Source organism: Penicillium macrosclerotiorum (genome assembly GCF_028827735.1).
Source record: "Penicillium macrosclerotiorum strain IBT 26536 chromosome Unknown utg000010l_segment0_segment0, whole genome shotgun sequence".
NCBI lineage: Eukaryota > Fungi > Ascomycota > Eurotiomycetes > Eurotiales > Aspergillaceae > Penicillium > Penicillium macrosclerotiorum.
In genome coordinates this window covers 2,069,381-2,095,707 of record NW_026643089.1, presented here as the reverse complement: position 1 = coordinate 2,095,707, position 26,327 = coordinate 2,069,381, and the positions used below count along the sequence as shown (strand labels likewise).

At 51.3% G+C, this 26,327-nt stretch overlaps 8 protein-coding genes across 8 annotated transcripts; 3 read left to right on the top strand and 5 right to left on the bottom strand.

The window, feature by feature from the left end:
• Positions 1 to 661: 661 nt before the first annotated feature.
• On the bottom strand, positions 662 to 3,976 carry N7462_010379 (mannose-ethanolamine phosphotransferase GPI13; the record flags this gene model as incomplete). The annotated part of the gene is made up of 2 exons (XM_057082093.1): positions 662 to 3,530; positions 3,777 to 3,976. 2 exons carry the CDS (start codon positions 3,974 to 3,976, stop codon positions 662 to 664), a joined length of 3,069 nt encoding a protein of 1,022 aa, XP_056929133.1.
• A 1,312-nt stretch (positions 3,977 to 5,288) lies between these two features.
• Positions 5,289 to 5,828, bottom strand: N7462_010378 (uncharacterized protein; the record flags this gene model as incomplete). Its single annotated transcript, XM_057082092.1, has 1 exon — positions 5,289 to 5,828. The coding sequence occupies one exon, from the start codon at positions 5,826 to 5,828 to the stop codon at positions 5,289 to 5,291; it is 540 nt and encodes a 179-aa protein (XP_056929132.1).
• A 6,891-nt stretch (positions 5,829 to 12,719) lies between these two features.
• On the top strand, positions 12,720 to 15,655 carry N7462_010377 (mRNA-binding protein PUF3; the record flags this gene model as incomplete). Its single annotated transcript, XM_057082091.1, has 4 exons — positions 12,720 to 12,761; positions 12,818 to 12,980; positions 13,041 to 14,632; positions 14,687 to 15,655. The coding sequence occupies 4 exons, from the start codon at positions 12,720 to 12,722 to the stop codon at positions 15,653 to 15,655; spliced, it is 2,766 nt and encodes a 921-aa protein (XP_056929131.1).
• Positions 15,656 to 17,275: 1,620 nt separating this feature from the next.
• On the top strand, positions 17,276 to 17,886 carry cwc21 (U2-type spliceosomal complex subunit CWC21; the record flags this gene model as incomplete). The annotated part of the gene is made up of 2 exons (XM_057082090.1): positions 17,276 to 17,308; positions 17,335 to 17,886. 2 exons carry the CDS (start codon positions 17,276 to 17,278, stop codon positions 17,884 to 17,886), a joined length of 585 nt encoding a protein of 194 aa, XP_056929130.1.
• A 322-nt stretch (positions 17,887 to 18,208) lies between these two features.
• Positions 18,209 to 21,898, bottom strand: N7462_010375 (ATP-dependent RNA helicase ECM16; the record flags this gene model as incomplete). Its single annotated transcript, XM_057082089.1, has 2 exons — positions 18,209 to 21,646; positions 21,698 to 21,898. 2 exons carry the CDS (start codon positions 21,896 to 21,898, stop codon positions 18,209 to 18,211), a joined length of 3,639 nt encoding a protein of 1,212 aa, XP_056929129.1.
• Positions 21,899 to 22,122: 224 nt separating this feature from the next.
• Positions 22,123 to 22,636, top strand: N7462_010374 (uncharacterized protein; the record flags this gene model as incomplete). The annotated part of the gene is made up of 2 exons (XM_057082088.1): positions 22,123 to 22,290; positions 22,340 to 22,636. 2 exons carry the CDS (start codon positions 22,123 to 22,125, stop codon positions 22,634 to 22,636), a joined length of 465 nt encoding a protein of 154 aa, XP_056929128.1.
• A 1,459-nt stretch (positions 22,637 to 24,095) lies between these two features.
• Positions 24,096 to 24,644, bottom strand: N7462_010373 (uncharacterized protein; the record flags this gene model as incomplete). Its single annotated transcript, XM_057082087.1, has 2 exons — positions 24,096 to 24,263; positions 24,363 to 24,644. 2 exons carry the CDS (start codon positions 24,642 to 24,644, stop codon positions 24,096 to 24,098), a joined length of 450 nt encoding a protein of 149 aa, XP_056929127.1.
• Positions 24,645 to 24,680: 36 nt separating this feature from the next.
• Positions 24,681 to 25,056, bottom strand: N7462_010372 (uncharacterized protein; the record flags this gene model as incomplete). Its single annotated transcript, XM_057082086.1, has 2 exons — positions 24,681 to 24,822; positions 24,887 to 25,056. 2 exons carry the CDS (start codon positions 25,054 to 25,056, stop codon positions 24,681 to 24,683), a joined length of 312 nt encoding a protein of 103 aa, XP_056929126.1.
• Positions 25,057 to 26,327: the final 1,271 nt, after the last annotated feature.

The window sequence follows — 26,327 nt, the reverse complement described above, 5'->3', positions numbered from 1 at the left end:
AGAAGAGGCGAGCAGGTGGCGCTGCACTATTATATCATAGTCACTTGATAGAAACTCTAGAAAATGTATCGCGCCTCTTTTGAGAGTCCTCGATATGCCAAAAAGAAACGCCAATACTTTCTATCTTTTTCAAGGATACATTACGTTTTGCCCCGCTGATCACCGTTCTTTGCCATGGGGTGGGCCCGCCACTGGAACGCCAAACGGGGGATCTCCTTCTCTTCCCGCCCCACTGTCGAGCATTCCCTCTCTTGGAGCTTAGCGAAGGTGCGGAGTCTGATATACGCGTTCATTCTCTAGAGAGATTTCAAAATTATCGAGAAATTTTTAATTTTCCACATACCGCCTCATCCGATATCGAGAACTTCACGTGGCCGTGACTGACGTATCTCGCCCAACTCACTAGTTATACAGATATGCAAGCATTACGTGATCTACATCAAACCCACAAAAATGCCATGAACAGTGAAGAATTTTTCATATCAATTATATATATTTGCAGACGAGGGGGGCAAAAGAAAAGCGACAAGAATGAATGCAGAGGTGACCGTGGTCTATCCACAGCTCATGATATATAGGGGGGAGACGTGCATCTCCCGTGTACAACGACCGCATGCCAATGGGTCGTTTCCAATTGAGGAAGGTTTCTATACAGATCTGCTCACCAACCAAAAACCTCACCAACGCTGAGCGTGCTCCAACGCACGCCCGCAACAGCAAAGACCATGAGCACAACGTCGACGACGCCCAGTACAGCCGCGCCCATCATGAATCGGGGGTTGAAGATTCGGTAGAGCATCAGGTGGCGGCGTAGGTGGCCCGCCCACATTGTGGTGGCCAGATTGATGGTCGCCAGATAGAGCATGTGGGTGCAGGCCGCCTGGACGACGTCGGAAAGCAGCTTGGTGGCGGGGTTGACGAACTTGTCTTTCGGGGAGGGCTGGGAGACGCGGTCGTGGGTTTGGAGGGGCCGCTTCCAGAGAACAGTGAGGGGAACAGCGAGGGCGGCGAGGATCTGGGCGCCGAAGGTGTTGAGGATGACGAGGAGGGGGGACCAGGGGTATTTGATGGTGGACAGCGGGATGAAGGCAGTTTCCCACTGGATGCTGCTCAGAACAGCCTGGTGACCGGTCTTGAAATAGTAGAAGGAGCCGAGGAGGCCGAGGACGATGGGGCCGATCGAAGAGTTAGTGAGGGTCAAGGCGTTTGTATCGAGAATTTCAAGGAGAGACAGGATTTGGCAGATGAGCAGGGCGATGGCGCCCTGGCCCATGGGTTTCTGCATCAAGATGATCGCAAGGGAGAAGTTGACCACAAGGAAGAAGAAGCGCGTGCCATAGATGTTTCCAAAGCCAAGAATGGTAACAGTGGTGCGCGGCTGCTGCTGTTGGCCAGCAATGATGGGAGCAGGCGGTGCATTGGGGTCCTCCGGGGGAGGTTTGCTCACGCTGATGCTGACGCACGGTTTTGAGTAGAAGAAGGCCCCGGTGCCGGCGCCGAAGGCAAGGGCGAGAACGAGCTGGGCCAAGAAAACTCGGACGGTTTTCAGGGTCTCTTTGCTCATGGGCAGCCATTCGCCGTCGTCGGCACCTTCCAGCATCCAGAACAACGAAGTGATCAACAGGCCCAGACGGAAAGCGAAACCGATCCAGAGGGTCGCGGCGCCTTCATATGATTTGGAGCCGGCGTAGAATCCGCGGATTACGGCTGGGAGAAGGAGAGTAACCAAGAAGGGAATCCCCAGTTGCCATGGAGCCGAGATGGAAGAGGTGGATGATGCATAGTAGGTAGATCGGCAGAAAGGCATCTGTTCTTCACGGCACAGACGTGAGAAAGACGCCACGCGGCCGAGAATTACAAAGAGAATGGAATGGTAGACACCCAACACACGGTCTGTAGTTGACTTCTGGCGCATAGAGGATATGCCAGCGCAAACACCGAAGGTGGTCAGGAAAAAAAGCAGGATCTCATCTTCCCAGATGGTATAGGAGTTTGATGCAAACCCAACGGATTGGGAAACAGTGAAGAAAATTGCGAGCCACCCCCACATGCCACTAGGCAAGGGTAGGGACAGATTCGCGGGCTTCTTGACCATGGCAAATAAACCGCCGGCCATGCTTCCAAATGCAGCCAGGAGGGCGGCAGATTCGACAGCGGTCATCTCAGTGAATCCAAATAGAACAAGGCCGGTTCCTCCCACAGCGCCGATGCCCGATCCAACAGCAACGAACGACAGCAACTGAGCCGTAAGCTCAGTGCGGTCCGTCTTCAACACACGAGCGTAGAGGACTAGCAATATGATCCCACTGAACAGAAGAGCAACGCCCTCGATCATGCTGGGGACATCGAAGTTTGCCCAGAGTCCGCGGCAGGTGTCTAGAGTATGGCGTTGGTATTTGCGGTAGAGATCATAGCTGGATCGGATTGCAGCAGACTTTGACATCAATCCCTTCGAAGTAGACTTCCATTCCTCCTCTGCGGCGGACCAAAGAGCGGATGATTGTTCGTCGTGACCCGCCCCATGGGCATTCGCATAGGCATGCTGATATCTATTGATCTGCGCTGAAGACAAACGGTTGACAGCGAGCAGATTTGCCCAGTCATTGCCGCTTGATCCGGCAAACGCCTCCTCGATAGGCGAGCCCAGGTTGTTGAAGGGAATTGGCATTCCAAGCAGCAATGACAGAGTGGGAACAAGATCAATCTGGGGGACGAAACGCTCGCGGGCATCCTTGGGCGGCAAGAGAGTGTCCTTGCTTGTGCGGCCAAAAATGCCCCGCTTGGAGTACATCCACAGCGCAGCCTCAACTTCATCATCCGACTCGCCACCGTGATCACCTTTGGTATCCATCCCATGATCGCCCATTACGACCAAGAGGGTGTCTTCGCCAAGAGCCGCAATAATCTGTCTGATGACACGGTCCATATCTTGCAGTTTGGCAGCCATGGCAGCGTGGTTTGGTCCATAGCGATGGCCAGCATGGTCGACGCCAAGGTAATGGCCAAAGATAACATCCCACTTGGATGCGTTTTGTGGGTGTAGTAATGGAAACAAGTGCTCGTTAACGCCGTTATCGACAGTGTGCAAATCCCAGACATTGAAAGAGTCGTATGGGTGGGTCAAGTTATCATCGAAATAGCCAGGGAACAGGGATTGCCAGGTGTCATCGCCGAGTTGAACCAAAGTCTTTCCTGCGCTGTGCAGTTGGGCCACTAGGTTGTCCTCGTCGATAGCAGTGCCGGCGAAGTTGGAGCCGGCATCAATGAAGGTGGGTAAAGTTCCCGTAGTCAATCCCTTTAGACGTTGCAGGGTTGTCGTCGGCGGATCGGCGATAAAAGGAAGCAAGAAGGCATTGGCGGGGTTATTGACAGCGGTTTCGTAGAGGACCGGGATGTTGTCATGGAATAAGTGGACTGTCTCGCTCTCGTCCTTCGGAACAAATGGAACAGTAAAATCGTATCGCAGTGCGTCAATTATGATCACAACAGCCTTGTCGAAGGATTTCTCGTGCCAGCAACCATTTCCTTGTCTGTTTCCTTGGGCAATTGATGCTGGGGGGAATCCGCAAAGGGAGGAATCTCGCAGGACGATTTGCTCTCAAGAACCATGCGCGTCAAAAGAAAACCCTTGGTGAAGAAGTAGATACCCGCAACGTGAAGAAGTCTGGAAGAGAAGATTGGTGTCGAATTAGCCTGGTGCTCTGCTCCAAACTATTCGGTTCGTTGCTTGATCCCAAAGTTCTACCGAGTTCTCCAAAACAATGGTATCAACTTACAAAATCCAGGTCAGCACACCCAACACACCAATGTGCTTGGTCTTGAAGTCCTGCTCAAGCTCCTGCGCCTTTGCCGCATCCTGTACCCTGCTCTGCTTTCCTCGGGCAGACTGCGATGCAATCATCGGGTCGGGTTGACTGTTTGGTGGGCCATCGAGGGGCGCACCGCTCCCCGCAGGCCCTTTTGAAGATCTTGACATGATTGCAAGGGGAGTATAGAGTCTTCCAAGGCCGTAAGAATATGAGACGCGGGCTGTCGAGTTATCTGGCGCAGTGTCGGCGTGCGAGGTTCACGACGCGGCGCAAAAGGTCGTATCGCCAAGAAAACAGCGAGGTTGCGGGTCGAGGGGGTAGGGAAGCTAGAATCAAGCACAAACTGAGGCAATTGACTCGCCTTTAGCTCATCGAAGGGATGGTGAGCGAGTAAGAGCCCAAAGGATGGGACTGGGTGGGCGGTTGGGAATGAACGCCCCTGTCTGTGCTCTTCTGGTGAGCGGCTTCCCTCGGGATGGGAGATCAGAAACCGAGCATGGCTTCACGAGTGATGACCGGCGTGTATATGAAAAAGAAGTGTTCTAAAAGAATGCAGTTTGTTTGAAGAACAAAAAAAAAGGCGAACCAAATTTCACTGACGTCGCGGAAGCGGCGGTTGGGGAGAGCTCGGAACGGCGCTTCTGATTGGTCGCGACGTGTGGGTGGACTACACACAGTGCGGAAGTGCCGAATCCAGAGAATCAACATTTCCGAATAATTTGCAACTTACAATTTACAACGTACAGACAATAAAGGAAAGTCACGTTATGAGGACACCAAACACCATTTACGGTTACGAAAAATGTGAACGTGTGTAAAAGAATCAAGTACAGTAAATTGCATATCTGCCTAGGAAGATAGGAGGACTAAGTACATACATTAACCAGCTGCCGGAAAGTGTACCAAGAAGGTACATGAGAATGTAAAAAGTAGGGCGGGCGACCCCGAATAGAAAATAAAAAGTATGTCGCCCGAAATGGGATGTTAGAAGAAGGAAAGCAAGGGGGAAGAAAAGATAATAACAGTCACACGGCTTTCGGACCCTAGGGACGTGGCAGGGTCGAAAGTTTCATGGAAAGACCGCAGACATAACGCCAGAAACCAAACACGCAAAGATAATCGGCAGGCCCTCGCTATACAAGATTCCAGCGTCTGTGGGTCTCCAAAGCAGGAGGCATTCGTTCCTCTCTCAAGGCTCAGAAGTAGAATCTTTCACTTCGAGAGAAAAGAGCAGTTGGCTGTTTTTGCCAACCGAGAGAAACGCAATCAGCATATGTGCAAGCCCTGCAAGCTAGGACAAGAGGGTTGGTGGTAGAGAGAAAAAATAGGTATATGAAAAGAAAGAGAGGAAAAAAAAAGGTTCGCCAGTGTGCTCGTCATGCTTTTGTAAAGTCGTGGAGAAAAAGGGTGCGAGTGGGATCGGGGCGAATTGGTCTCACGGCAGACACTCGGTCGCAGGTTGGATCACCCATCATCGCTTTAAGAGTAGTGGTTGAGCTCTCCCTTTTCCTTCAAGCCGCCCATCCGTTCAATATCCAGGGAGTGGAACCGGCCGGTGTCGGTGGTCTGGTACGGAGGCAGCTCTTCATGGCAGGGTTCGAGACCGATGCTACCAGCCTCGCTGATCCGAACAACGACCATGCGGCCGGACCGGCGCTTGCCAGACTCGTCTTCCTCCTCTGGGAACGTGATTCGGATCTCGGGAACAGGGCTGGGCGGCGGGCTATCAGAGTTGGCCATCAAAGCGCGCTTTTCATCATAGACCAAAACTGAGTCGGTCTTGTTGGCGGTGATTGTGAGCCGGCGCCGGGAGGGCGGAATCTGTCCATTGTGGACTGGGAGAACGGAATCTTGCTTGGCCTGGCGCTTGCGGCGGAGGACAAGCAGGCCGCCAACGAGGGAGAGAGCGAGGAGGATGAGTACCAAGAGAGAAATCAGAAGGTCGACCATGGCGGTCGATAGGCCAGTGTTGTTGTTGTCGTCATCGCCACGGCGGACGAAGTTGGAGAAAGTCAACATATTGTGGATCGTCGGGTGCTGACGATGGTCGAGATGGAAGGATGTGCTCAGATTGTCGGCTCGCGGGGGGAGCGACGGGTGTGATCGTCAAGAGGTTAAATTCCAAAGAGAGTGGCAGAGAGCGTGGGAAACGAAAGAAGGTCGATCAAAACGCAGGAATGGGACACTCGAAGATGAAGTCGCGGACTGGTTGTCGGGAGTTGGTTGGTTGGTCGAAAGAATGGCTTAGGCCCAAGGCTCGGGCGGTTCGAACGCTTGGGGGAGGTTGGGAAAAGAAAGAATGGATGCCGGCCAGCTGAAAGAGTGAAGCTGATACCGACAGAAAGGGGAAAAGAATGGAGGAGGATGAAGGGTTGTGGGAGGGTCTGGAGGGGGAGTTTAGAGAATGAAGGGAAAACAGGGGAAAGGAAGAAGGGAGGGAAAAAGAGGGCGGTGTCGAGCGCTTGGACAGCCTAGAACCTCTCAAGGCCGGCGCCCCGTCCACTACGACTGTCCAGGCGGACTGGCTGCTTGGCTACTCGTTTATTTTTGGGGGCTCTAAACTCTGCGCAGCCTAGCCTGGTCGCTGGGGCGGCCAACGGGTGGTTGTTTGGGGCTTACGCTTGTCCGCGACGAACCAATTGTAGCGCGGTGGTTCCTGGCCGGCGGCGGAGATGCAGCGGGCGCGTCGTGACTCGCCAATGGGAGCCACGATGGATCCACCGAACTATGCCCGTTTGTTTTGCTCTGGGGATTTTTCCCCTGACTCGATCCAGCACCACAAATCACACAGCCGAGGTGGCATGCGACCGGCGAGGGTTCGTGGCGGGTCTGACCTACCGTTCGACGGTTGTAATTCTGTAGTCTATGGGGTCCTCGAATACTGCATTCGCCCCAATACTGCAGACGAACTATAGATCCCACTAGGTATACACATCCGACTCGGTTTACATCCCCCTCGCGACGACACAACATCCCACGGCATAACAGAGACGCATAACAGAGATGTCTCAGAAAATAATCACATAGCAACCGAGTCCACCCTCCATCGTGCAGCGTCGGTTCGGCGGGAAATTAGACCCTGGTGGGTCAAGCTCATGGGGATGAGGATGGATGATGCAATGAGAATCAAAGTAAACAGGGATCTGAGTCCCGCGGCAGGGCAGGATAAGTCAACTTCAAATAACCTTGCTGAATGGCCCAGTCGCGGCGCTTAGTTCCCTCGATGATATAGGAAACTTCACGCAAATCGGGTGTCGCGTGTCTCAGGCCTGATCATCTGGCCAGTCGTACTGCAAAAAAAAAATACACAACATCCACCCTCTATAGGTCAATCTGTACCTGCAGGCCCTCCATCTCTAGGTCGCTCACTTCAAGTTGGTCAACCAGGAAACTGAATCCAAGATCGTCTCGTCATACATGCATGTGTAGAGCGCTTCATACATGTGCATGCTACACCTACTCCATGGTCTAGGGTCTTTGAAAAAAAATATAAATTCTGGTGTGCCACGGATGCCCAGGCGTGACTGCCTTGTTTTCCCATTGGGGCGGCCTTGAACCCCAGAATCAACGTACATACTACGACTATATGGTCAAGCAATTGGATAATGGCCCAGGGACTACAATAGACCTATCCTGTCTTGATTGGGTTCAGAGTCTGGTGACTGATTCTGATTTCGAATTTTCGGAAGCAGAGAACCGATTCTCAACTGGAGTCCATCGTCTTGGGAGAATGGGAGGGTGTCTCTGTAGGTAGCGACCTAGATTCCGTCTGCGTACACACGTATATATAGTATATTCATAGGACTGCCGCATATGGGGAGCACGTCCCGCTCTGTGCAACCTGCCACCCCTCACCACGTTTGTATATAAACCGATTGAGACAAAAGCAAGACAAGCCGAACACGCTGAAAACGAAGGAAACTGGTCTGGTCCACAATGAACCCCAGAGCGTATTCAACTCAACCGGTTATTCTGACTTCAAATCTCGGGCCCGTTGAAACAGACTCTCCGCGTCCATCGACAGATGAATCTACAGGCGTACTCTGGGGGTCCATCATGTGCTCCTCGCAGTGAACGTTGCTTCTGCATTCTACCGCTGCATTTTACAGCGACTCTGATATGTATATTTGATGTTCGGGAGTTGGGATCTTCCCAGTCCAAGGCGAGTATACCACCCCATAGCCCCGCTGTCTTAACGAGGGCGGTCATCGAGATGGCAATCGTGTCTGGGCGACTTGAGCCCCGAGTCTTTACCCCGAATCGCACTCTCCACACCGACCAATTAGGCATACACTCTACCATCCTTCAGAGTATTTGTCGGCCAAAAAGTGACAGTCCAGAATCGCCAACGCAACTGGGAGAGCATGTCTCCGCCGAACACTTTCGCATCCCCCACCACCAAGCAGCATGGGCCCCATTCCATGCATGATGCATTCGAATATTACCAAGCCAGCCGGGCATTTATCAAGCGGTCAACAGCGCGCCAGCAGCCACCAAATCGATACATCATTATAGGATCCATTGACTTCGCAGTCGTAAAAAAAAAAAAAAAAAAAAAAAAACACACACACACACATAAAAAGGGGAACGAACAAAATGAATTATACCCGTCGCGTCCCTGAGATCCGGGAACGCACCGGCAGCCACGATCTCCGCCGACTTGACCGACAGGAAAATAGATGCAGCTGCAGAGACGGCAGCGCGCTCTCTTTCCAGACAATCGGGTCCCTGAAGAAGGTCTATGGATAGTCCCCACTCGCCCTCCTTGTCCTCCTGCGTGCTTTGATGGGGCACTCTCCCCAGCTAGGGAAGATATTCGGGCAAAATTATCGAACCGAAAGAATCATAAAGCGGTCGCTCGATCCCCTTCCATTTCCGTCAAAGCATCGAAGCTCGACAGCGGGATGTACGGCGGATGCTCAAGCGATCCGGGGAAGATCGCAGAATTTCTGCGAGTGATGGACTGACACGGCCTTGTGCGAGGGCCGGGGGCGACAGGGATCTGGCCGGGTGGATCCCTGCTCGGCGTCTGTATGACTGCTCTGGCCCATGTCTCGGCCCTTTTTCAATCTGTCTTTTGGGAAGGGGGGTGGTTCTGATTGTTGGTTGGTGAGTCCCGAGTGACGACTTACAGTACTATAGGGTAGGATAGGAACCTGTTTAGTTAATTACCGGGGAGGGGGGGGGGGAGCGTTTACAAAATGGCGCAGTCGATGTACACTAGTATGCCCTAGGGCATCGGAGGGAATGGGTATGATGGAGATAGTCTGGCCGTAGTCATAATCATCGCGAGGAGGTGCAGGACGGTAATGAGCAGACGATATACGAAGCCCGAAGTAGGGTCTCTCGAATAGTCGCGACCGATAGGCTTCTGGTCTCCCTATTTCCGTCTCTTGGCGCTGGATGGGCTGGAGGAGGGCGGGACGACTAGAACACTTCGACCCATTCGTGCTCCATTTCTCGGCCCATTCAGTGCTCGTCAATCGATCTCCTGCAATCTCTCCCTCTGTCTGCCTGTCGGGGACTGCCGGCAGACGGATCCAAGGATCAGTGTGACGCAGAAGCAAGGGGCGAAGCGAAAAGGGAACGTCGAATCGTCTGGACTCTAGGCCCCGCGCACTGGTCGTTGACGACCGAGCACACTATTTGTGAGACTCGCAGTTGAAGTCACAATTCGGACACGCTAGTTCTTGTCTAAGTGTCATAGCTTCGTGAGCCTGGGAAAGGGAGTCGAAAGGGACGAGGAGGGGGACGCGGCGGGGAAGAGAAGAAAGACAGATCCATCTGCGCATCAGTACATCGGACATCGTACGGAACCCATCAGTACAACCTGACTGTCCCTGAAGTTCCCTCGGGACGTACGGAGAGGGTGGAGGAACCAGTGGAGGGCATTGTTCAACGACATCGTGGGAGGTCCATTACGATGTTGTCGTATGAGGTAATGCGTATCCATGTTTTGTTCTATTTCGCAGATCCGAGGGCCAGCGAGCTCTGCTTCATGGCTTTTCGGCCATTGAGTTCTCGACTGGCAGTGCGGCCAACGAGCGTGGTGCCGGGCTGGAATGGCGAACCCACCGGTAGCAAGGCGGGCGGCCCTTGGCTCCTTTGCGCAAGAATGCCTCGTTCCGCCGTCAGCCGGGTTGGACAGAAGGAGGCGCCCGTGTGGGATCGGCTGAGAAGTCAAAGAAAGGATTTGAGAGCGCCTGATGGAAGGGGGAAGGGCTATTGTTGACGATCGCGTCCACCATCTTGCTATACTTCGAACTGTGCGCAGGTCGCGTCGGGGCCGGGAAAATAGAGTCAATAGAGTTAATCGAGTTAATAGAGTAGCCGTCAAGCTTGTTTCTTGGTCTCCCTCCACTTCCTCCACTCCCTCCACTCCAGACCTTGCTCGGACAGGGTCGAGTGGATCCCGACCTCCGATCGGACAGCCCAACAAGGCACGAAGGGTCCCTGGGAATTTGATTTGTATATTTTTCTCTCCCGTTTCTTTGTGATCTCGGTGGACTGCTGGATCGATGCGACTGGCCCTCGCCTGCAGGTGCCCCGAGCCCTAGATCCGATAGACAGCTGGAATCTCTCGCCCTCACACCCACCTGCACACCCCCCGATGAGCCTATGAGTATGAGGCTGGTTGTCGGTATATAATACTTGAATACCTAGGTACTCTAGGACATAGCCGCATACCCTTACTACTTGAATACCTGAATACCTGATTACCTGATTACCGGCGCTGCTTGAATCCTCTTCCCCTCTGGCCGTAAATTGGAACGAGTGCCATTTAGGAGACTGAAATTTTGGGTCAGGATGACCGTGGTTCTTTGCGCCCAATCTGCTCGGCGGATGAAGTGAATCGCTAGGAATTGTTAGCCGTAAGAGTGACTTCAGGCTTTCACCTTCACCTGGCGGGGAGGGGATCGAAATGGGGGTTCGGGGACCAGTCAGCGCGGTTGCTTTCATGCAAGACCATGGTCGATCTGGCGGTCAGGCCGATGATGTTAGTTAGGGTTGGAGTCTGACATTGGGACTGGAAGGATGCAGTATCGGCAGATGCTGAAGAAAGATATGAAAGATATGGAGCATGGAGTAAAGGAGGAAGAGAGATAGTTGAGGTGAACGATGCCGGGCTGGTTATCAGGCCTGTGGTGAACTCGGAGAGGCTTTTATAAGCATCGAAGATCGGGCAGAATGCTCTTGTTTAAAAACAACGCTGACGGGAAGATCGAGGTCAATTCGCGATGCCATCGAAGCTTTTCGGTATCGTTTGCATGCTTTTTTTTCCCGCTTCTTTCGTGCGTTTTCTCCATTTATGCTTTTCATACTTCCCCCGTGGATGGGGCGTTTCCCAAAGAGAACCAAAGATCTCGATCGTGTCCGGCTCGGGTTCAATACGGTACTGGTATCGTCTCGTACGAAAAGGCTGCGCTGCCCACGCCCCCGGCTGGGCCTTGGCGGTACCTGCTCGCTCCCGCCAGACTGTATGGCAGGGCCAGGTTCCTCGCGGGCTCTCAACTGGGATCGACCCTGTTCGAGGCGTCATCATCGTTCAAGAAATACGGTGACCGGACGCTAAGGACACTAAGCGGCTGATCTCCTCCCAAGGCTTTCGCAGCATCATTTTTCTTCGCCCACTCTTATCTATCAATTTCCCAACTTCACCATTTCCTTTCTTTTTCCCTGTTCTCTTCTCGTGTGACGCTTCTTGTCCTCCCGTTTCTTCTTCTTCTTCCCTTTGCACCTTTTTTTCTCCTTCACCGTCCTCCTTCACTTCCTCGAACCTCCCCCTTCACTCTCTCCCCCTACTCCTTCAGGGCTACGGAACTGGACACCCCCGAAAATCCCACCTCCTGCTTCTTTCCCCCCCCATCAGCAGCCGGGCTGTCATGCTGGCGCCTTGTGTGACAGCTGAACTTCGTTAATGCCGACCCTGGTCTCGCGGCCACATTCCCATCCATCGACCCACTGAATTCAATCCGGCTTTCCTCCTTTGCGCAAATCGAGCGCGCATTCCACTATTGTACCCTGTCGGCCGCAATAGCAAAACCTCCCCTTCCTCGCCCATCCCTCCGTCACCCCTTGCGCGAATCCCATTCAGGGTCCCAAACGCTCTACCATTCTCGAGGATCGCCTCTCCACAAGGCACATGAAGACGATCGGCAAGCTGGGAGATTCCTGGAGCATGCACGGAGCACAGTAACGTCGCGACGCCTCCAATTTTCTGTCTTCCCTTCCTTCCCACACCCCCCTCCCCTCCCCCAGGGCGACCATCCCGCTACTGCGCCGCTGAGGTACCGACAAACGAAGGGGAGATTTTTTTCCCCCAGGTTGATCGCACCAATTCTTTGTTACCTTGCATCTCAGTCGGTCCTGCTGGATCTGCTTCCCGCATTTCTCATCCTGAACGGCGCTCCCTTCCATCCACCTCTCCCTCTCGCTCCAACCATCATCATCACCACACTCTCTCCCTCCTTTCTTCGCACTCCTGTATCTTCTGTACATGTCCTGGGTTCGTCGCTCCTGAGAAGAAGGAACACCGTCAAAAAAGTGCAGGGCAGATCCTTACCAAGCCTACGTGATCCCTCTTTCTCGCCGGTACGGTGATCCCCTTCTGTTCCCTCCTTTGGTGAGTCCTCCCCTCCGTCGGCTCCTGGCCTGTATGCCTTGGAGCTTACACCCTGGAGTCCAAGGTCCGGTGAACCATCTCACTAACAAGGGCTACGCCGTCGCTTCTAGTTTTATATTTCTTCGTGTACGCCCGTTCCTGGTGCCTGGTGCCCGCTGCAAATACTGGCCGATCATCGGTTCCTATCGGCTTTGTGATTTACTGTCGTCACCTCGAACTTTGCAAATAGTCACCCGTCGTTCGAGTACATATCTGATCACCCGTTCTTCATCCACCGTTTTCCTGGGATGGCTTCGACGATGGCTGCCAATGCATCCAGCGTACACAACGTGAGTGGTGGAATGGAGAATGTGGGCCGGGACTAGCGCTAATGATAGCATCGCAGGTACGATCGAACCGAGCTACCAATATGGGTTCATCTGGGATGAACAATGATCGCTCGCGTGGATCTCACGGCAATGGTGTGACCAAGGGCTTCGGTGCTGGCAAGTCCAGCTGGAATAGCAACATCTGGGGTGACTCCAACCTAGGAGGTGGGTTTGGGGATGGTATGTGATGATATTAACTTTTTCGTTTGGGGAAAACCTGTACTCATTCACCATTTTTAGACCAACACATTGGCGAGTCGGCGTTCGAAGCAAAGTCGGGCTCCGGCTCACTGCTGTCCTCATCAGAATCTGATGGTTGGGCCGGACGCCCCAATTTGCCCTGGAGCACTGTGAATACCTCGTCGTTATCGATGAACCAGAGCAGGGGCATGGCCACATCTCCCATTCAGACCCGTGCGAATGACCGAAGCGCTCCCGCCCTGAACGATGCGAGTGATGCATCCTACTTTGCTCTCCCCCGTACTACTGGCATGGGAGCCTCTGCTGGCACTGTCAGCCACCGCCCTTATCTGAACAGTGGATCGGAAGGCATCTCCCCATCGGGAGATGCTATGTCTTTCACTGGATTTTCCGGGCTTCGAAATGGCGATGGACGGCGACAGATGAGCTCCGCAGGCCTCAGCGGCAGTCCTGTAGGGACAACTTTCCCCGTAAAGTCTGGGTTCACCGGTTCTCTTGATGCCTCGCGGCAGGAAGACATGGCTGCTTCCATGGGTATGGGATCGCTTGCTTCTGGACTGCCAGATAGCATGTCTCCCCCACAAGCCCGCAGCGCTCTCTCTCACATGTCCCACAACTCCGCCTCCTACGCTGCTCAACGTCCTGCTCATTCCGCTCATCCCTCTTTCTACTCGGACAATCACAGCGTTGACAGTCGTTACGGTAACAATTCCATCGACCTCAGCGGAGGATTCAACAAATTGCAGTTGAACGACAATGGATTTGCCAACCAGGGGTCAGCACAACGTCCTCCGTTTGTTACACACGCTTCGTTTGATGGAGCTCTTCATCGTGGAAAATATCAAAACTCCGATGATGCCAACTATCAAGCTCTTGCTGCTTACACAGCTGAAGGCGCTCAAGATGTGCATCTTGCGTACCAGGCTCGGTCTCGCGGTGGAGACACTGGCTCTATCTCCCCGTCCGACTACGCTCGCATGGACAGTCCTCTATACCCTGGTATGGATGCTGCAGCCCAATATCGGAACTCCTCCGCCGGGCGTATCACTGACAATCAAGCTGTAGCCTTTGAACGTCCTCTGCGCAATTTCCAGGACCAGGACTATGTCCAGGCCCAGGGTAACACCGTCCAACGTATGCCGATGACGTCGTCTTACGACTACCAGGGCTATCAGGCTGCCCGACTGAACGCCCTCCAGGGCTTCTACCCTATGGCTCAGCTCGGCGGGCTTGGTGCGGCTGCTCTTGTGTCTCGCGCTCACCGCGAGCATGATCCTACGCAAGTTGTTCGCAGCCCACTCCTCGAAGAATTCCGTGCGAACAGCAAAGGCAACAAGCGGTATGAACTGAAGGACATTTACAACCACGTCGTGGAGTTTAGTGGGGATCAGCATGGATCGCGTTTCATCCAGCAGAAGTTGGAGACCGCCAACAGCGACGAGAAGGAGCAGGTCTTCCGGGAAATCCAGCCGAACTGCTTGCAACTGATGACTGATGTCTTCGGCAACTATGTTGTACAGAAACTCTTCGAACATGGAAATCAAACCCAGAAGAAGGTCCTTGCTAACCAGATGCGTGGTCATGTACTCGCTCTGTCGACACAAATGTACGGCTGTCGTGTCGTTCAGAAGGTTTGTACAACATACTTCCCCTGTCCCTTGATCTGGCACTAACAGGTTCCCCAGGCCCTCGAACACATTCTCACCGACCAGCAAGCTGCCATGGTTAAGGAGCTGGAGAACCATGTCCTCAAATGTGTGCGCGATCAGAATGGTAACCACGTGATCCAAAAGGCTATCGAACGAGTGCCTTCTCAATACGTGCAATTCATAATCAACGCTTTTCGGGGCCAAGTCAACAGACTTGCTGCTCACCCTTATGGTTGCCGTGTCATTCAGAGAATGTTGGAGCACTGCGAGGAAGAGGATAGAGAATCTATTCTTGCTGAACTTCACGCCTGCACTGCCAATCTCATCCCTGACCAGTTCGGTAACTATGTGATTCAGCATGTAATTGAGAATGGGGATGCAAAGGACCGTGACCGCATGATTCAGATTGTCATGTCGCAGCTCCTTGCTTACTCCAAGCACAAGTTCGCAAGCAATGTGGTCGAGAAGAGTATTGAGTTCGGCGACGAGAGCCAACGTCACCACATCATCTCTACTCTAACCTCTCCCAACGACCGAGGCGAGAGCCCTCTGCTTGGTTTGATGCGTGATCAGTATGGAAATTACGTGATCCAAAAAGTGCTTGGTCAACTGAAGGGTGCCGAGCGTGATGCTCTTATCGACCAGATCAAGCCTCTTCTGAGCCAGTTGAAGAAGTTCAGCTATGGAAAGCAGATTGTTGCGATCGAGAAGCTTATCTTCGACCCCAACTCTCCCACTACGGGTCCGCTATCCCACACCACTTCCACCACCCCCCCAAATTCTCACAAATCCTCACCGCAGCCATCTAAGCGCACTGTTCCCACCATGGAACAGCCTCGTGCCCCCTTTGTGGGCACGGCTCCCCCCACGCCACCTCCTACCGATAACCAGAGCACCATCGACGGCTCCCTCGAGTCCAAGGGTCTTGCCAAGAGCACTGTGACCTCGGTATCTAGTCCTGAGACGGGCAGCACCGGTGCCCCTGTCCCGGTCGATGGTCACTAAGGTGCTCGACCCATTCGTTGCACACACGTTCTACCACTTTGCCTACCCACATAATTTGTTCTAATGCTGATTTGAAAATCCCGATTCACTCTGCTTCTTTATCTAATATGGGGCGTATACATACCGGGGAATTACAGGTCGGATATATGAAGTTACCAACGTCACAATGTGTTTCCCCTTATTTTATTATTCATGGCTCGACGGCGCACAACAGGGGACTGGTCTCATTTTTATCTGTTCTTCTTCCTGTGTTCATCTCGAACCTGTTCATCTTTACCTTCCGTGATGTGGTTTTCCTGTTCATTTTTTTTGTTTCAGACTTACTACTGGATGGTGTTCACCCCACGCCCCCATCCTCTTTACCATTGTCAATGCTCATCTCCGCATATGGCGGTTTCATCTCGAGGATCGATCTACGTGGATTCGGCGTCTTTGTGTTGTGATTTTTTTTTTATTAACGGGGGCTTCACTGCTGCACAGAAGAGGAGAAATGGATAGGGGATCCTATATCCCCTATCCATTTCTCCAGGTATCTTCGCTTCTTTGCTCCTTCACGATCTTCGGCATATGACATGGGGAGAAACTCGGAACTGGAACTGGAACTGGAACTGGAAATACGGGCAGAGAACCATCGTCTTTATTTTATTTCTTTCTCTGTCTTCTCTTTTATCTTGTGGTTGCCTTTTACTCTCTGTTCTTGCATGGCACGGTATCTATTTTATCTCTCCCATACATCTTTATTTCAAAAGATGTTGCGCATATCGGATGTGGGGTTTGTTTGTTTCTGTGTTTCTTCCAACTTGCTTGTTCGGTATACAGCTTTCACTTGCAATGAAAAGTGTTATGCCGGGACTCCTGCGCCTGTGTTGATATTTTGCTTGTTAGTAGCTGATGTATCATCAAAATATTCGAGTACGTCCTGATACCGATACTTTTACCTCCATTTTCTCTATTTTGAGTTAGATGTACCCCAACGAGCCATCTAGCCCTAGATCTATGCCTGATCTTTGTTTAACCTCAGATGCAAAGAATCAAATTTTTAAAAAAGAGAAGTCAAACCTGCAGCTATGCAGGTTTGCGCTGCTCCAATGGTTGAGTAGTTGATTAGAGAAGAACGCTGGGGATCCTTTGACACGATGTTTTGGGCCCTCTCAAAGGGGAAGTATTGGAAATGGAGTGCAGCTTTAAATGATATCCATCCTGGAAAATACGCCACTGGCTCCTCGATATTCCAAGTCAATTTGCATGTTTGTGTCCTCGTGAAGACTTGCAATCCAACGTCTTTGATCAGCAAAGAAGTCGAACCTCAATAATTACGATCACGTGATAAGATAAGATCGCCGATCAACGTCTTAAGTCCAACCACCGCCTCCAACTTTTTCCCTTCAAGTCCAACATCTGTTCTAACAAAACTCCTCGGCGCTCTATCAGGTGCCGACTCTCCTCAAAAAGTCCCTATACTCTTCTTCCCACGCCAATTGTTGCTCTCTCGCGAAGGAATAACCACCATCAATCGGGACATAACCAAGAGGACCACCTGACTACCTTCCATCTATTTCGTCTACCTCGGACCTCTCCGCCGCCTCTGAAACAAAACGCGCACGCAAAAACCCCGTTATCATGTCCTCCAACGTCGGACTGTCCACCCCCGAGGTAGCGGTACCTCCGGCTACGTCCAGCGCAACACAGCCTTCATCAAGCCCCGCAACCAAGGCTACGGTGCGCCGTATCCCCCAGTCTCGGGCGCCAACGGCCCCGTCGATCGCGCCTTCAAGCAGCGCCTACCAGATAAGCAGATTCTGGAGCACGACCGGCGTCGCGCAATCGAGGTCAAGGTGATGGAGGAGCGGGAACGGCTAGAGGAGGAGAACGAGCGGCTAGAGGAGGAAGCCGCCAAGGGCAAGGCTACGGCTAAAGGCAAGAGCGAGGCCAAGGAAGATGGCGAGGCGGATGAAGAGGCGCGCGTGCTGAGCGAGGAAGAGATTGACGAGCGGTGCGAGGCATTGCGGCAGAAGCTGGTGAAGGAGATGGAGGAGGGACGGGAGGCACCTGGGAAGGGCGGGAAGGACAGACGTGGCTTGAAGGGATACCAAGTGCATGAGCTTGCGGAGGCAAAGATCCAAGAGAGTGAGCGATTGCGGCGGGCGTTGGGGATTCGGGAGGATCGGGAGACCGGGGAGATCAGTAGTACGCGGGGGGAGCGTCGACGGGAGAAGGAGAGGGAGGAGTAGGGGATGCCGTCTTTGACGAATTTGAATTTGAAGTGATTCTGGTGTTTAGGGGCGGTGCTTGTGGCGTTATTTCTCGTCTTTTTCTTCTTCTGTCTGTTTTGGAGAATGGGTTTGCATAGGAACTTTATCCTTTCGGACCATGGGTTGTGGCTCCGAGTGTTACTGTTCGAAGTTGTACACAGGTGTTTGATTAGGGTTACATAGGATCTTGACCAGAGAAGTCGGTATCATGATGGAAACTCGAGGCCAAAAGGCCAAAAAAATCGATTGGATATCATAATCTCATACAATTGGGAAATCTCATTTCCTACCCAGCATGCTCTCATGCCACAAACTTCTCAATAACCCATCCGTCCTTTGGATCTTTTCTCTGCACTACCTTTTTTGCCGGCAACGGCCAACCCGTGCTGCCCGCATCGCCAACAAGTGCGGGAATGACCCAGCACGCCCGGCGCTGCGGGATACCCTCTAGCAGCTCTGTCTTGCCTACGGGCTTGCCATACTCGATGAGCGGGGTGTCGTGCGCAATCGCCGCAAGCTGCAAGCCGCTCGGGGTCACCAGGGGGAACATGCGGATCTTGGGCGCCTGGTCAACGATCATGGACGCAGACGATTGCTGCAGGTGCGAGTAGATGATGTACGGCGGCATTTCCTTAGGGGTAAGCTTGGCCAGGATTGAGGTGGGATGGACGTAAACGGCGCGCTCGGCCACATCCTGCACGTTGCCTTCACGAGAGCGGAAAAGTGTGAAATATGGCACGTCGATGGCGCGGCGCGGGGCGCGGGGCATCTCCGGTGGGACGGGAGCGAGGTCAGCGCGGATGGCGACATTGTCAATGAAGCCGGCGGTGACGATCTGCTTCAGCGCTTTGATCTGCTTGGGTGAAGGCTCGGGGAGCTTGGCTTTGTAGTCGCCGAGCAGGCCGGGGTTGTTGGAGCCGACAATGTCAGACAGTTGACGACGCAGCTGGGAGGCTTCTTTGAAGGCCTTGGCGCGCAGGAACATCTGTTCGCTGAAGGCTTCGCCATCAGGAGCATAGGCATAAGCACAAATGGCTGAAAGGTACTTGAGTGCGTCAGAGGTGTCGTCGTGCTTGCTGAGGAGACGGTGGACACGGGCGTAGTCCTTGGCACGCTGTTCGCGCTGGGTGTCTTCAAGACGGTCCGCGTTGCTATAGACCTTCCTCGTATCTTCATCGCTGGAGTCGGAGTCGGAGTCGGAGGTGGCCTTATTGGGTTTAGATTGCAGGGCCGAGTTGGGATCGAGTTGGATCTCGGTAACGAAGAGATCGCCGACAGCCAGGGCAGCAACTAAGGCGATGACATAGGGCAAGCAGCCGTGTTGGTGGCCGATGTGGATCATCTTGCCGAATCGGGGGGAGAGAGGATATGTAGACAGCCGCCGGCCGATCTGAGTGACCTGCCCGTCCGTTGTAAGGGCGCCAAGGTGCTTCAGCAGCTTCTCTGCCTTGGCGAGACCTTGACGGCTTGGAGGCGTAGGGAAGGGGAAGTTGATCACGTTGTGTAAGCCCATGCTCTTCATCTGGAGAACAACCCCTTCAATGGGGGTTCGCAGGATCTCAGGGTCGGTGTAGTCGGCGAAGTCGGCCTCATAAACTGCAGAAGAATAAAGTCTGTAGCAGTGACCCGGCCCAGTTCGACCGGCTCGACCGGCTCGTTGATTTGCGCTGGCCTTGCTGATCCAACCAATTTGGAATTTCTGGACACCGGTGGATAGGTCGTATTGCTTCTCCTTAGATCGGCCACAGTCGAAGACGTACTTGATGCCGGGGATGGTGAGAGACGTCTCGGCAACGTTAGTAGCAAGAATAATGAGACGTGAATTCTCTGGCGGTGATTCAAAGACCTTCATCTGCTCTTTGGTGGGCAGCTGAGAGTATAGGGGCAAGACATGGACCCTCGTTGAGGAGTCCATGGCGTCTTCGCCAAGGTCAAAATCTTCGTCTTCTTCTGGCTCATCTAACCCAGTGATTTCCAAGTCGCTTTCATCGTCCTCTCCGGCGTTGTCCATTTCCGTCCCGCCCAATTCCAAGTCTTCTGCCTCAAGGGGTGCATCATTTGCTGAGATTTGCACCTTGGCTTGTGTTGGGTCGGCTCTTTGTGTTGGCTTGAATGCCTGCTTCAATTTCTTTGACAGAAGTCGGATCTCATTCTGACCAGTCAGGAACACAAGCATTCCACCGGGAGGAAGTTTACGGTGTCCTCGCGAGACTTTTCGGAAAGCCTCCTCAACGTAATCACGATGAGTGCGGCGAGCGAAATGAACAGTCACAGGGTATTGGCGACCTTCGGCTTGGACCAGAGGGGGAGGTCCTTGGCGGAAGAGAGCCGCATTATCCGTGAAATCGGAGATTCGAAGTGTGGCAGACATAATGACTACCTTCAATGGCTTCACCGATGGATCTTCCTCACTCATAGACTTGCGTAGGTCCACAATACGGCTGATCATTCCGATAAGAATATCGGTGTTGACACTCCGTTCGTGTGCCTCATCGATGATGAGAATCGAGTATTTGCGGAGAGCGAAATCATCTGCAATCTCTCTCAGAAGAATACCATCCGTCATAAACTTGACAGCAGTCTTCTTGGAAACGGTTGTCTCAAACCGAATCTGGTAAGAAACCTGGTCGGAGTATTGACCAAGTTCCTGGGCGACACGGTTCGCCATACTCACAGCGGCGACTCGACGGGGCTGAGTGACGCCAATAAGGCCAGGATTGGGACTGTCTGGATGACCGAATCCGGCCTCAAATAAGAATTGAGGAAGCTGTGTGGTTTTTCCACTACCAGTAGCACCCCAAATAATCACTGTGGAGTTGTTGTAGATTGCCTCCATGATTTTCTGCTCTTCACCCACGACCGGAAGACCGAGGCGCACATTTTGGATTTCCTCCGAGCGGTCGACAGAAACACTGAAAGCCTTGCGATACGGGTTGCCCGTGGTCACTTGGAGTTCTTGAGGAAGAGGGTCTTCCATATCAACTGTATTCCTGGGTTCCTTTCGAGGCGGCGCAAATGCTTGTTGCTGCTGATCATGAATTACTGGCCCTTCGGTTGGCTTGAAACCCACGGCTTCATTAATCTGTTGGACAGCCCAAGATTTGAAAGCTGACTGTCTAGGCTTAATGCGGCGAGAGGCGTCTCCATGCTCTTCATCCGATTCGTCTTCATCCGAGTCTTCCTCTTCATCCGAGTCTTCCTCTTCATCCGAGTCTTCCTCTTCATCCGAGGAGCCTTCAGACTGCCGAGAGGAGTCTTCAGAATTGTCATCTCCCGAGTCACCACTAGCTTTGACATTAGACTTATCGGAATCATTTTCTTCGTCATTTTGCTCGGACTCCTCATTGTCAGATCCAAATCCCTCCCACGAAGGTTCTTGTACAGGCGTAGGTGCCGGCTTGGTAGCACGCTTTCGCTTCTTGATTATCGGAAACCCATCCGGTCCAATCTCGAGAGGCCGCTTCAGTCCACTTCCGGTCGGTGCCAGGATAATCTCAGGTTTCGGGGCTGGTTCGGTTTCGATTGTCTTGAAATCGACATCAGAATCATCAGACTCGTCTTCGGGTTGATCATGAACGTAGGATTTGGGTACTGGAGCACCAGAGGGTAAGAATTCATCCGTTTGTCGTTTCCGCTTCCCTCCTAAGTCTCGAGATGTCTGCAAAGATGATGTGTCGACTTTTGATTCGGCTAGTTTCTTAAGAAGCTCGATGTTCTCTTCTTTCTTGAGTTTGTTTTCCTGTATGAAGTCAGAATTACTCCCTATGGTGACTGAACATATCATACGTACAATATACTTATCCAGGCGCTTCTGCTTTTTTGAAGAGACGTTGGAATGTTGTTCACGAAGCTCCTCTCTTAACTTTTGTCTCCGGGCTTCTTTTTCATCTTTGGAGACGGGCGCAAGCTCCGCAATATTGGTGTCCACCGGCGCAGTAGATTGTTGGAGCCTATGTTTCTGCTTCCGCTGGCGCGGAGTGAACTTAGGCATCTTGACAGATTCCAAGTCAATGCGATAGACAAATTTCAAAGAATTCGTACTATGTTGCTGCTACTTGCATTCGCGGGAAAAAAATCGAGGATGCTCAATAGGCGGTGTGTTTGTGCCATTTTTTAGTTGTGGGGAACCACTGACCGCCTCCATAGCCTGCCAAGCATCAACATCTCCACATCCTCGCATTGTGAAATGAGCCTTGAACTTTCCAACTGGCAATCATGGCTATTCTGGAAAATGCGTTACAAGAATCAATGAATTTGCCGTATCCTGCCACCACAAATCAGGTGGCAGGAATGGTAAATGGGGTTCTCACGGATGTCATGGTCATGAACTTCAGTGACAGAATTATGGTGACAATATCACAACAAGGCCGTCTGGCACACTGGGTTTGTGTTAATAGCATCTCAATAATGAGCTACTTCTGACAATATCTAGCTCCATGTGCCTCTTGGAAATGAAAACCCTGGGACCGATGGCATGCACACTTTCGCAGCAGGTGGAGAAAACAACCTTCTGCCCCTCAGTGGCTTGACAGCAACGTCTCTCCTCGGTGGATATGCCTCTGGTCAGGATACAGTTGGCCAACTGCTCGCTTGCCAGATTGCAACTGCCATTGCGACAAGAAGCCCCGCTGAAAAACGATTGCTTGTTGTCGGCCTAGGGTTGGGCAACACAGGATCCGATCGAGATTCGTTCTTTTCCATTATTGACCTTGTGTTGCAATGCATCTAATCCAGACCCAATTGGTGAACATATCTTCATGGGGATGTGCTTTGCCTTATTGACAAATGGAATGTGCATCGTCCAGCCGCAGACTAGAAGAGGATAGCCGGCGGATCAGGGTTACCCTTGATATTATTTGATTTCTTTTGACTGGAAAGGTACACGATGAACTCTGTTCTCGATGATTGCATCTTTTCCCACAATCCGATGATCTTACAACTCTAGATCTGTGGCGAAGCCTCTGAACGGGCTACATAATTGTGGTGCAGCGCTGTGAGTGAAGAAGTAGGAAGAGTGTGTGCAGCAATTTTCGTCTTCTGAACCACTTGCGACTTATAGGCCACTATCTTGCTTTCTGCTGATCTTTGAAATCTTTCACTCCACAACTTTCAGAACAAGGATGATGACTTATTTGGGGACAAGTGGAGAATATTTTTTTCAAACGTGAAGGCTGGACAGTCTGTGAATGATGTCATTTTATTCTGTAAAATAGAGCTGACCCTCTCGAATAACCAATTGACACGAAAATGACTGTTCCCAACTCATATGGTATTCATTTATGAGCAGACATGGTGGCTTATATACTGGACATTTGGACTGAGCCTGCTCGCTGGACTCGATCTCCGATCTAGGCAATCAGGTAGTACTAACAGGAGTGCATTGGTATATTGGTTACGTAGGTTCATTTGGACTCTATCAATGTTAATTGAAATAAGCCAAGGAACTATTTAAACTTCACACAGGCGATGAGCTTCACTCAACTTAAAGCACCGTTCCAGATGCCCGAGTCTTAACTAGTCAGGTGCCCTTGCCCCCAGTGAAACCTGGCATCCCTACTTGCGGAGGCAGCAGAGCAGGCATGGGCCCTCCATTTGGAGCATTGAGCCCACCCAGGCCAGCAGCCGGCAACCCCGCAGGAGGTAGTGGCCCACCTCCTGGAGGCACTTTCTTGATACCGCCTGGCATTGCCAATGCTGGTAATGGTGGCCCCCCAAGTGCCTGCTCGACTGTCATATAAAACGGCGGATTTCGATTAGCCGAAGCCGTCCGTGGAACATACCAGTTGAATCCAGTATATCTGTCAAAAATAAAGGTGCGATTGTTGCCATCGGGCCCTGTTCCGGTGTAAAGTTTATGCCTCATCCATGGCCCGTTAAGTCTTGCAAGGCTGGAAGTTGAAAAAACTTCTCCAGGTTTAATAGTACACTGTATAGTATCCCAAGGGAGGCTTGGATCTTCCAGTCGGTTCCCGTCATCGTCACACATTGTCACCTCCATCGCGTGGACATACGCACAATCAGTCGCCCCATTCGCCAAGTACGATACCGTGACACCCATCACTGGGGGACCGGGAAGAAACACCCCAGTTCCATGGAAATGGAATAGTTGGAGTATATTTATATTCCCTTCAAAAATCTTCATAATCGAAGATCCAGTATCGTCCAGAAAGTTGAAATGCATCGGATTATCAGAGCCAGGTAAGCGAAGAGTAAGTTTCACCTAAAATAACCCAAACCAAGGCGGGGCATGCATTGTTAGGAGGCAGATCACATGAAGCTTCTACTTGAGATGTATCTCGTTTATGAACAGAAGGCGTGGTACGGAAACTTGGCAGGTTGCCCTTGATGGCCTCATACTTAAGGGCTCAGGAGTATAACCCTAAACAAATATAGTCAGAACAGTAAAGATTGCAGTTATATCAATGAAAGGAATCTTATATTAGTGTTTAACATACGCCTTCAATCCAGAATCCCTTATGGCCTTGGTGTTCGTGGTTAAGGTCTTTGTATTCGTCCCATCTAAATGGCCTTGGCTCAGCCAACTTGTGGCCATTTGACCAATAAGTTACTAGCCCTCTGGTCCACTTTAGGTTGCCCGAACGATATGCTTGAATGATGGCAAGAACATTTGGAAGTAACTCCAATTTATCTTGCTGTTCTTCTAGCCATTCTCGAATTGTTTGTAATTGCTCTAGTCGTTGAACAGTCTCCCAGCCTAACCCTGGATACTGTTCCATTAAGGCACTATGTAATAAAATGAGATTCCATGATAATTACAGGTAATTTGCCACATCCGGAACGTACTCTTTTCTGCTTTTTTCCTTTATGAATTCTTTTAGCTTTTGTTCAAAAAGCTCTGGGAAGATATTTTGAGCAATTCTCGAGTGACATCTTTCAATTTGTGCTTCTGTTTCACTAGTCCATTTATATATTTATATCAATGCCATGCAATCTAATTTTCCATTACATCTATACATACTGGTCAAAAAGGTCAGGCTCATCGATACTCCAGTCTGGAAGTAACTGCGATGGGTCTGTCATGGGCCTTGAGGCTTGGGGCCATATTTTCTTTGCGGGTCGAGGCGGTGGAGGAGCCTCCCACTTGTCGACATAGGAAACATCCAAAGGCAGCAGGGGGGTTCTGGCCATTGAAAACCCTGAACCTGCTCACTTTGTTCCCTCCAACAGTCCATCTCTGCAATAAGACTGGTCGAGAAGACTTAAAGGATACGACGCGAAGGAATAGTTTCTCAGAAGTTTAAGGGAAAAATCATTCCGTTTCAAAAGATGTGAATGAAAAAACTAGAGAAACTTGAGCTTAGAGAGCCAGATCCCAGGTTCAAATATGCGAACCGCCTCGCAGTAATGCAACTAATCATTGCAGCAAGCAATAATTCAAAAACATCAAGGACAAAGAGAATCTGGGCCCAAGTTCTGGAACTACCTTTGTAGGTATCGCATGGAAGAGCTCAAAAAGATCTCATTAGATCCCACCAATTCCAATTTCTCCACTGTGGGATAGGATAAAGATATTTAAATTCGATATTCACTACACAAATGTTAATAGAGAGTATCAAAGTAGGCAAAATCCTCTAAACTTCTTCTCTTTGACGGATCGCACCAGTGATTTAAGTTTATGGCTCGCTATTTCTTTCGGGAAATTTGTCCGTTTCCTTTCATCTGTCAACTAGTTGAGAAGCCGAGCAGATGTCATCTCTTTTTTAGGTTGATCTGAGTGACCGATTTTCTCAAGAAAGCGATAAAGATTTCGGTCGCTTTGCCTTGCATATATACTTTCAGCCAAAATATTTTCTTTCAAAAAATTTACGACGAGATGAAGAGTTGCCGGCATCGGCCACATTATTGAAAATTACGGCTTTCAAGTCTGACCCTCTTCGCGGTGAAAATTCAGAATCAAGTTCATGATAGCCAAATTGCCGGCCATATATAGGCTCTACAAGGTTTTAATCTACAAGACAATACTACTTCAATTGGATTTAGGTGCGGGGTATTCGTGGGTACTGTATGGATGCAGCACCAAATTGTATGCAAGAATATCTGGGGTCAATTAACAACACGCAGGGGATGAGAGGGTCGGCAAGGGTACCCTCACTGCTTTATTATTCGGCTTCAAATACAAGAGGTTCACTCGGTACGAGACACATGAACCATCAAGCAAACCCAACTCTCTTTCAACCTCCATCGCTTGCGTTTGAATCACCTCGTACATAAGGCCTGAGGCATGTATGTAATCACGTGATAACAAACACCGTTTGAGGATACACATGCGTGGTCTAGCCTCATTTCATCAACTGACAGCAATACAGGACCTCAAGTATCCAAAAAGACTGAGGCATCTTTGAATCAATGCTCTCACTTTGTATTTGTACTGGCTGAGACCATCTCCGTTCATAACCGAC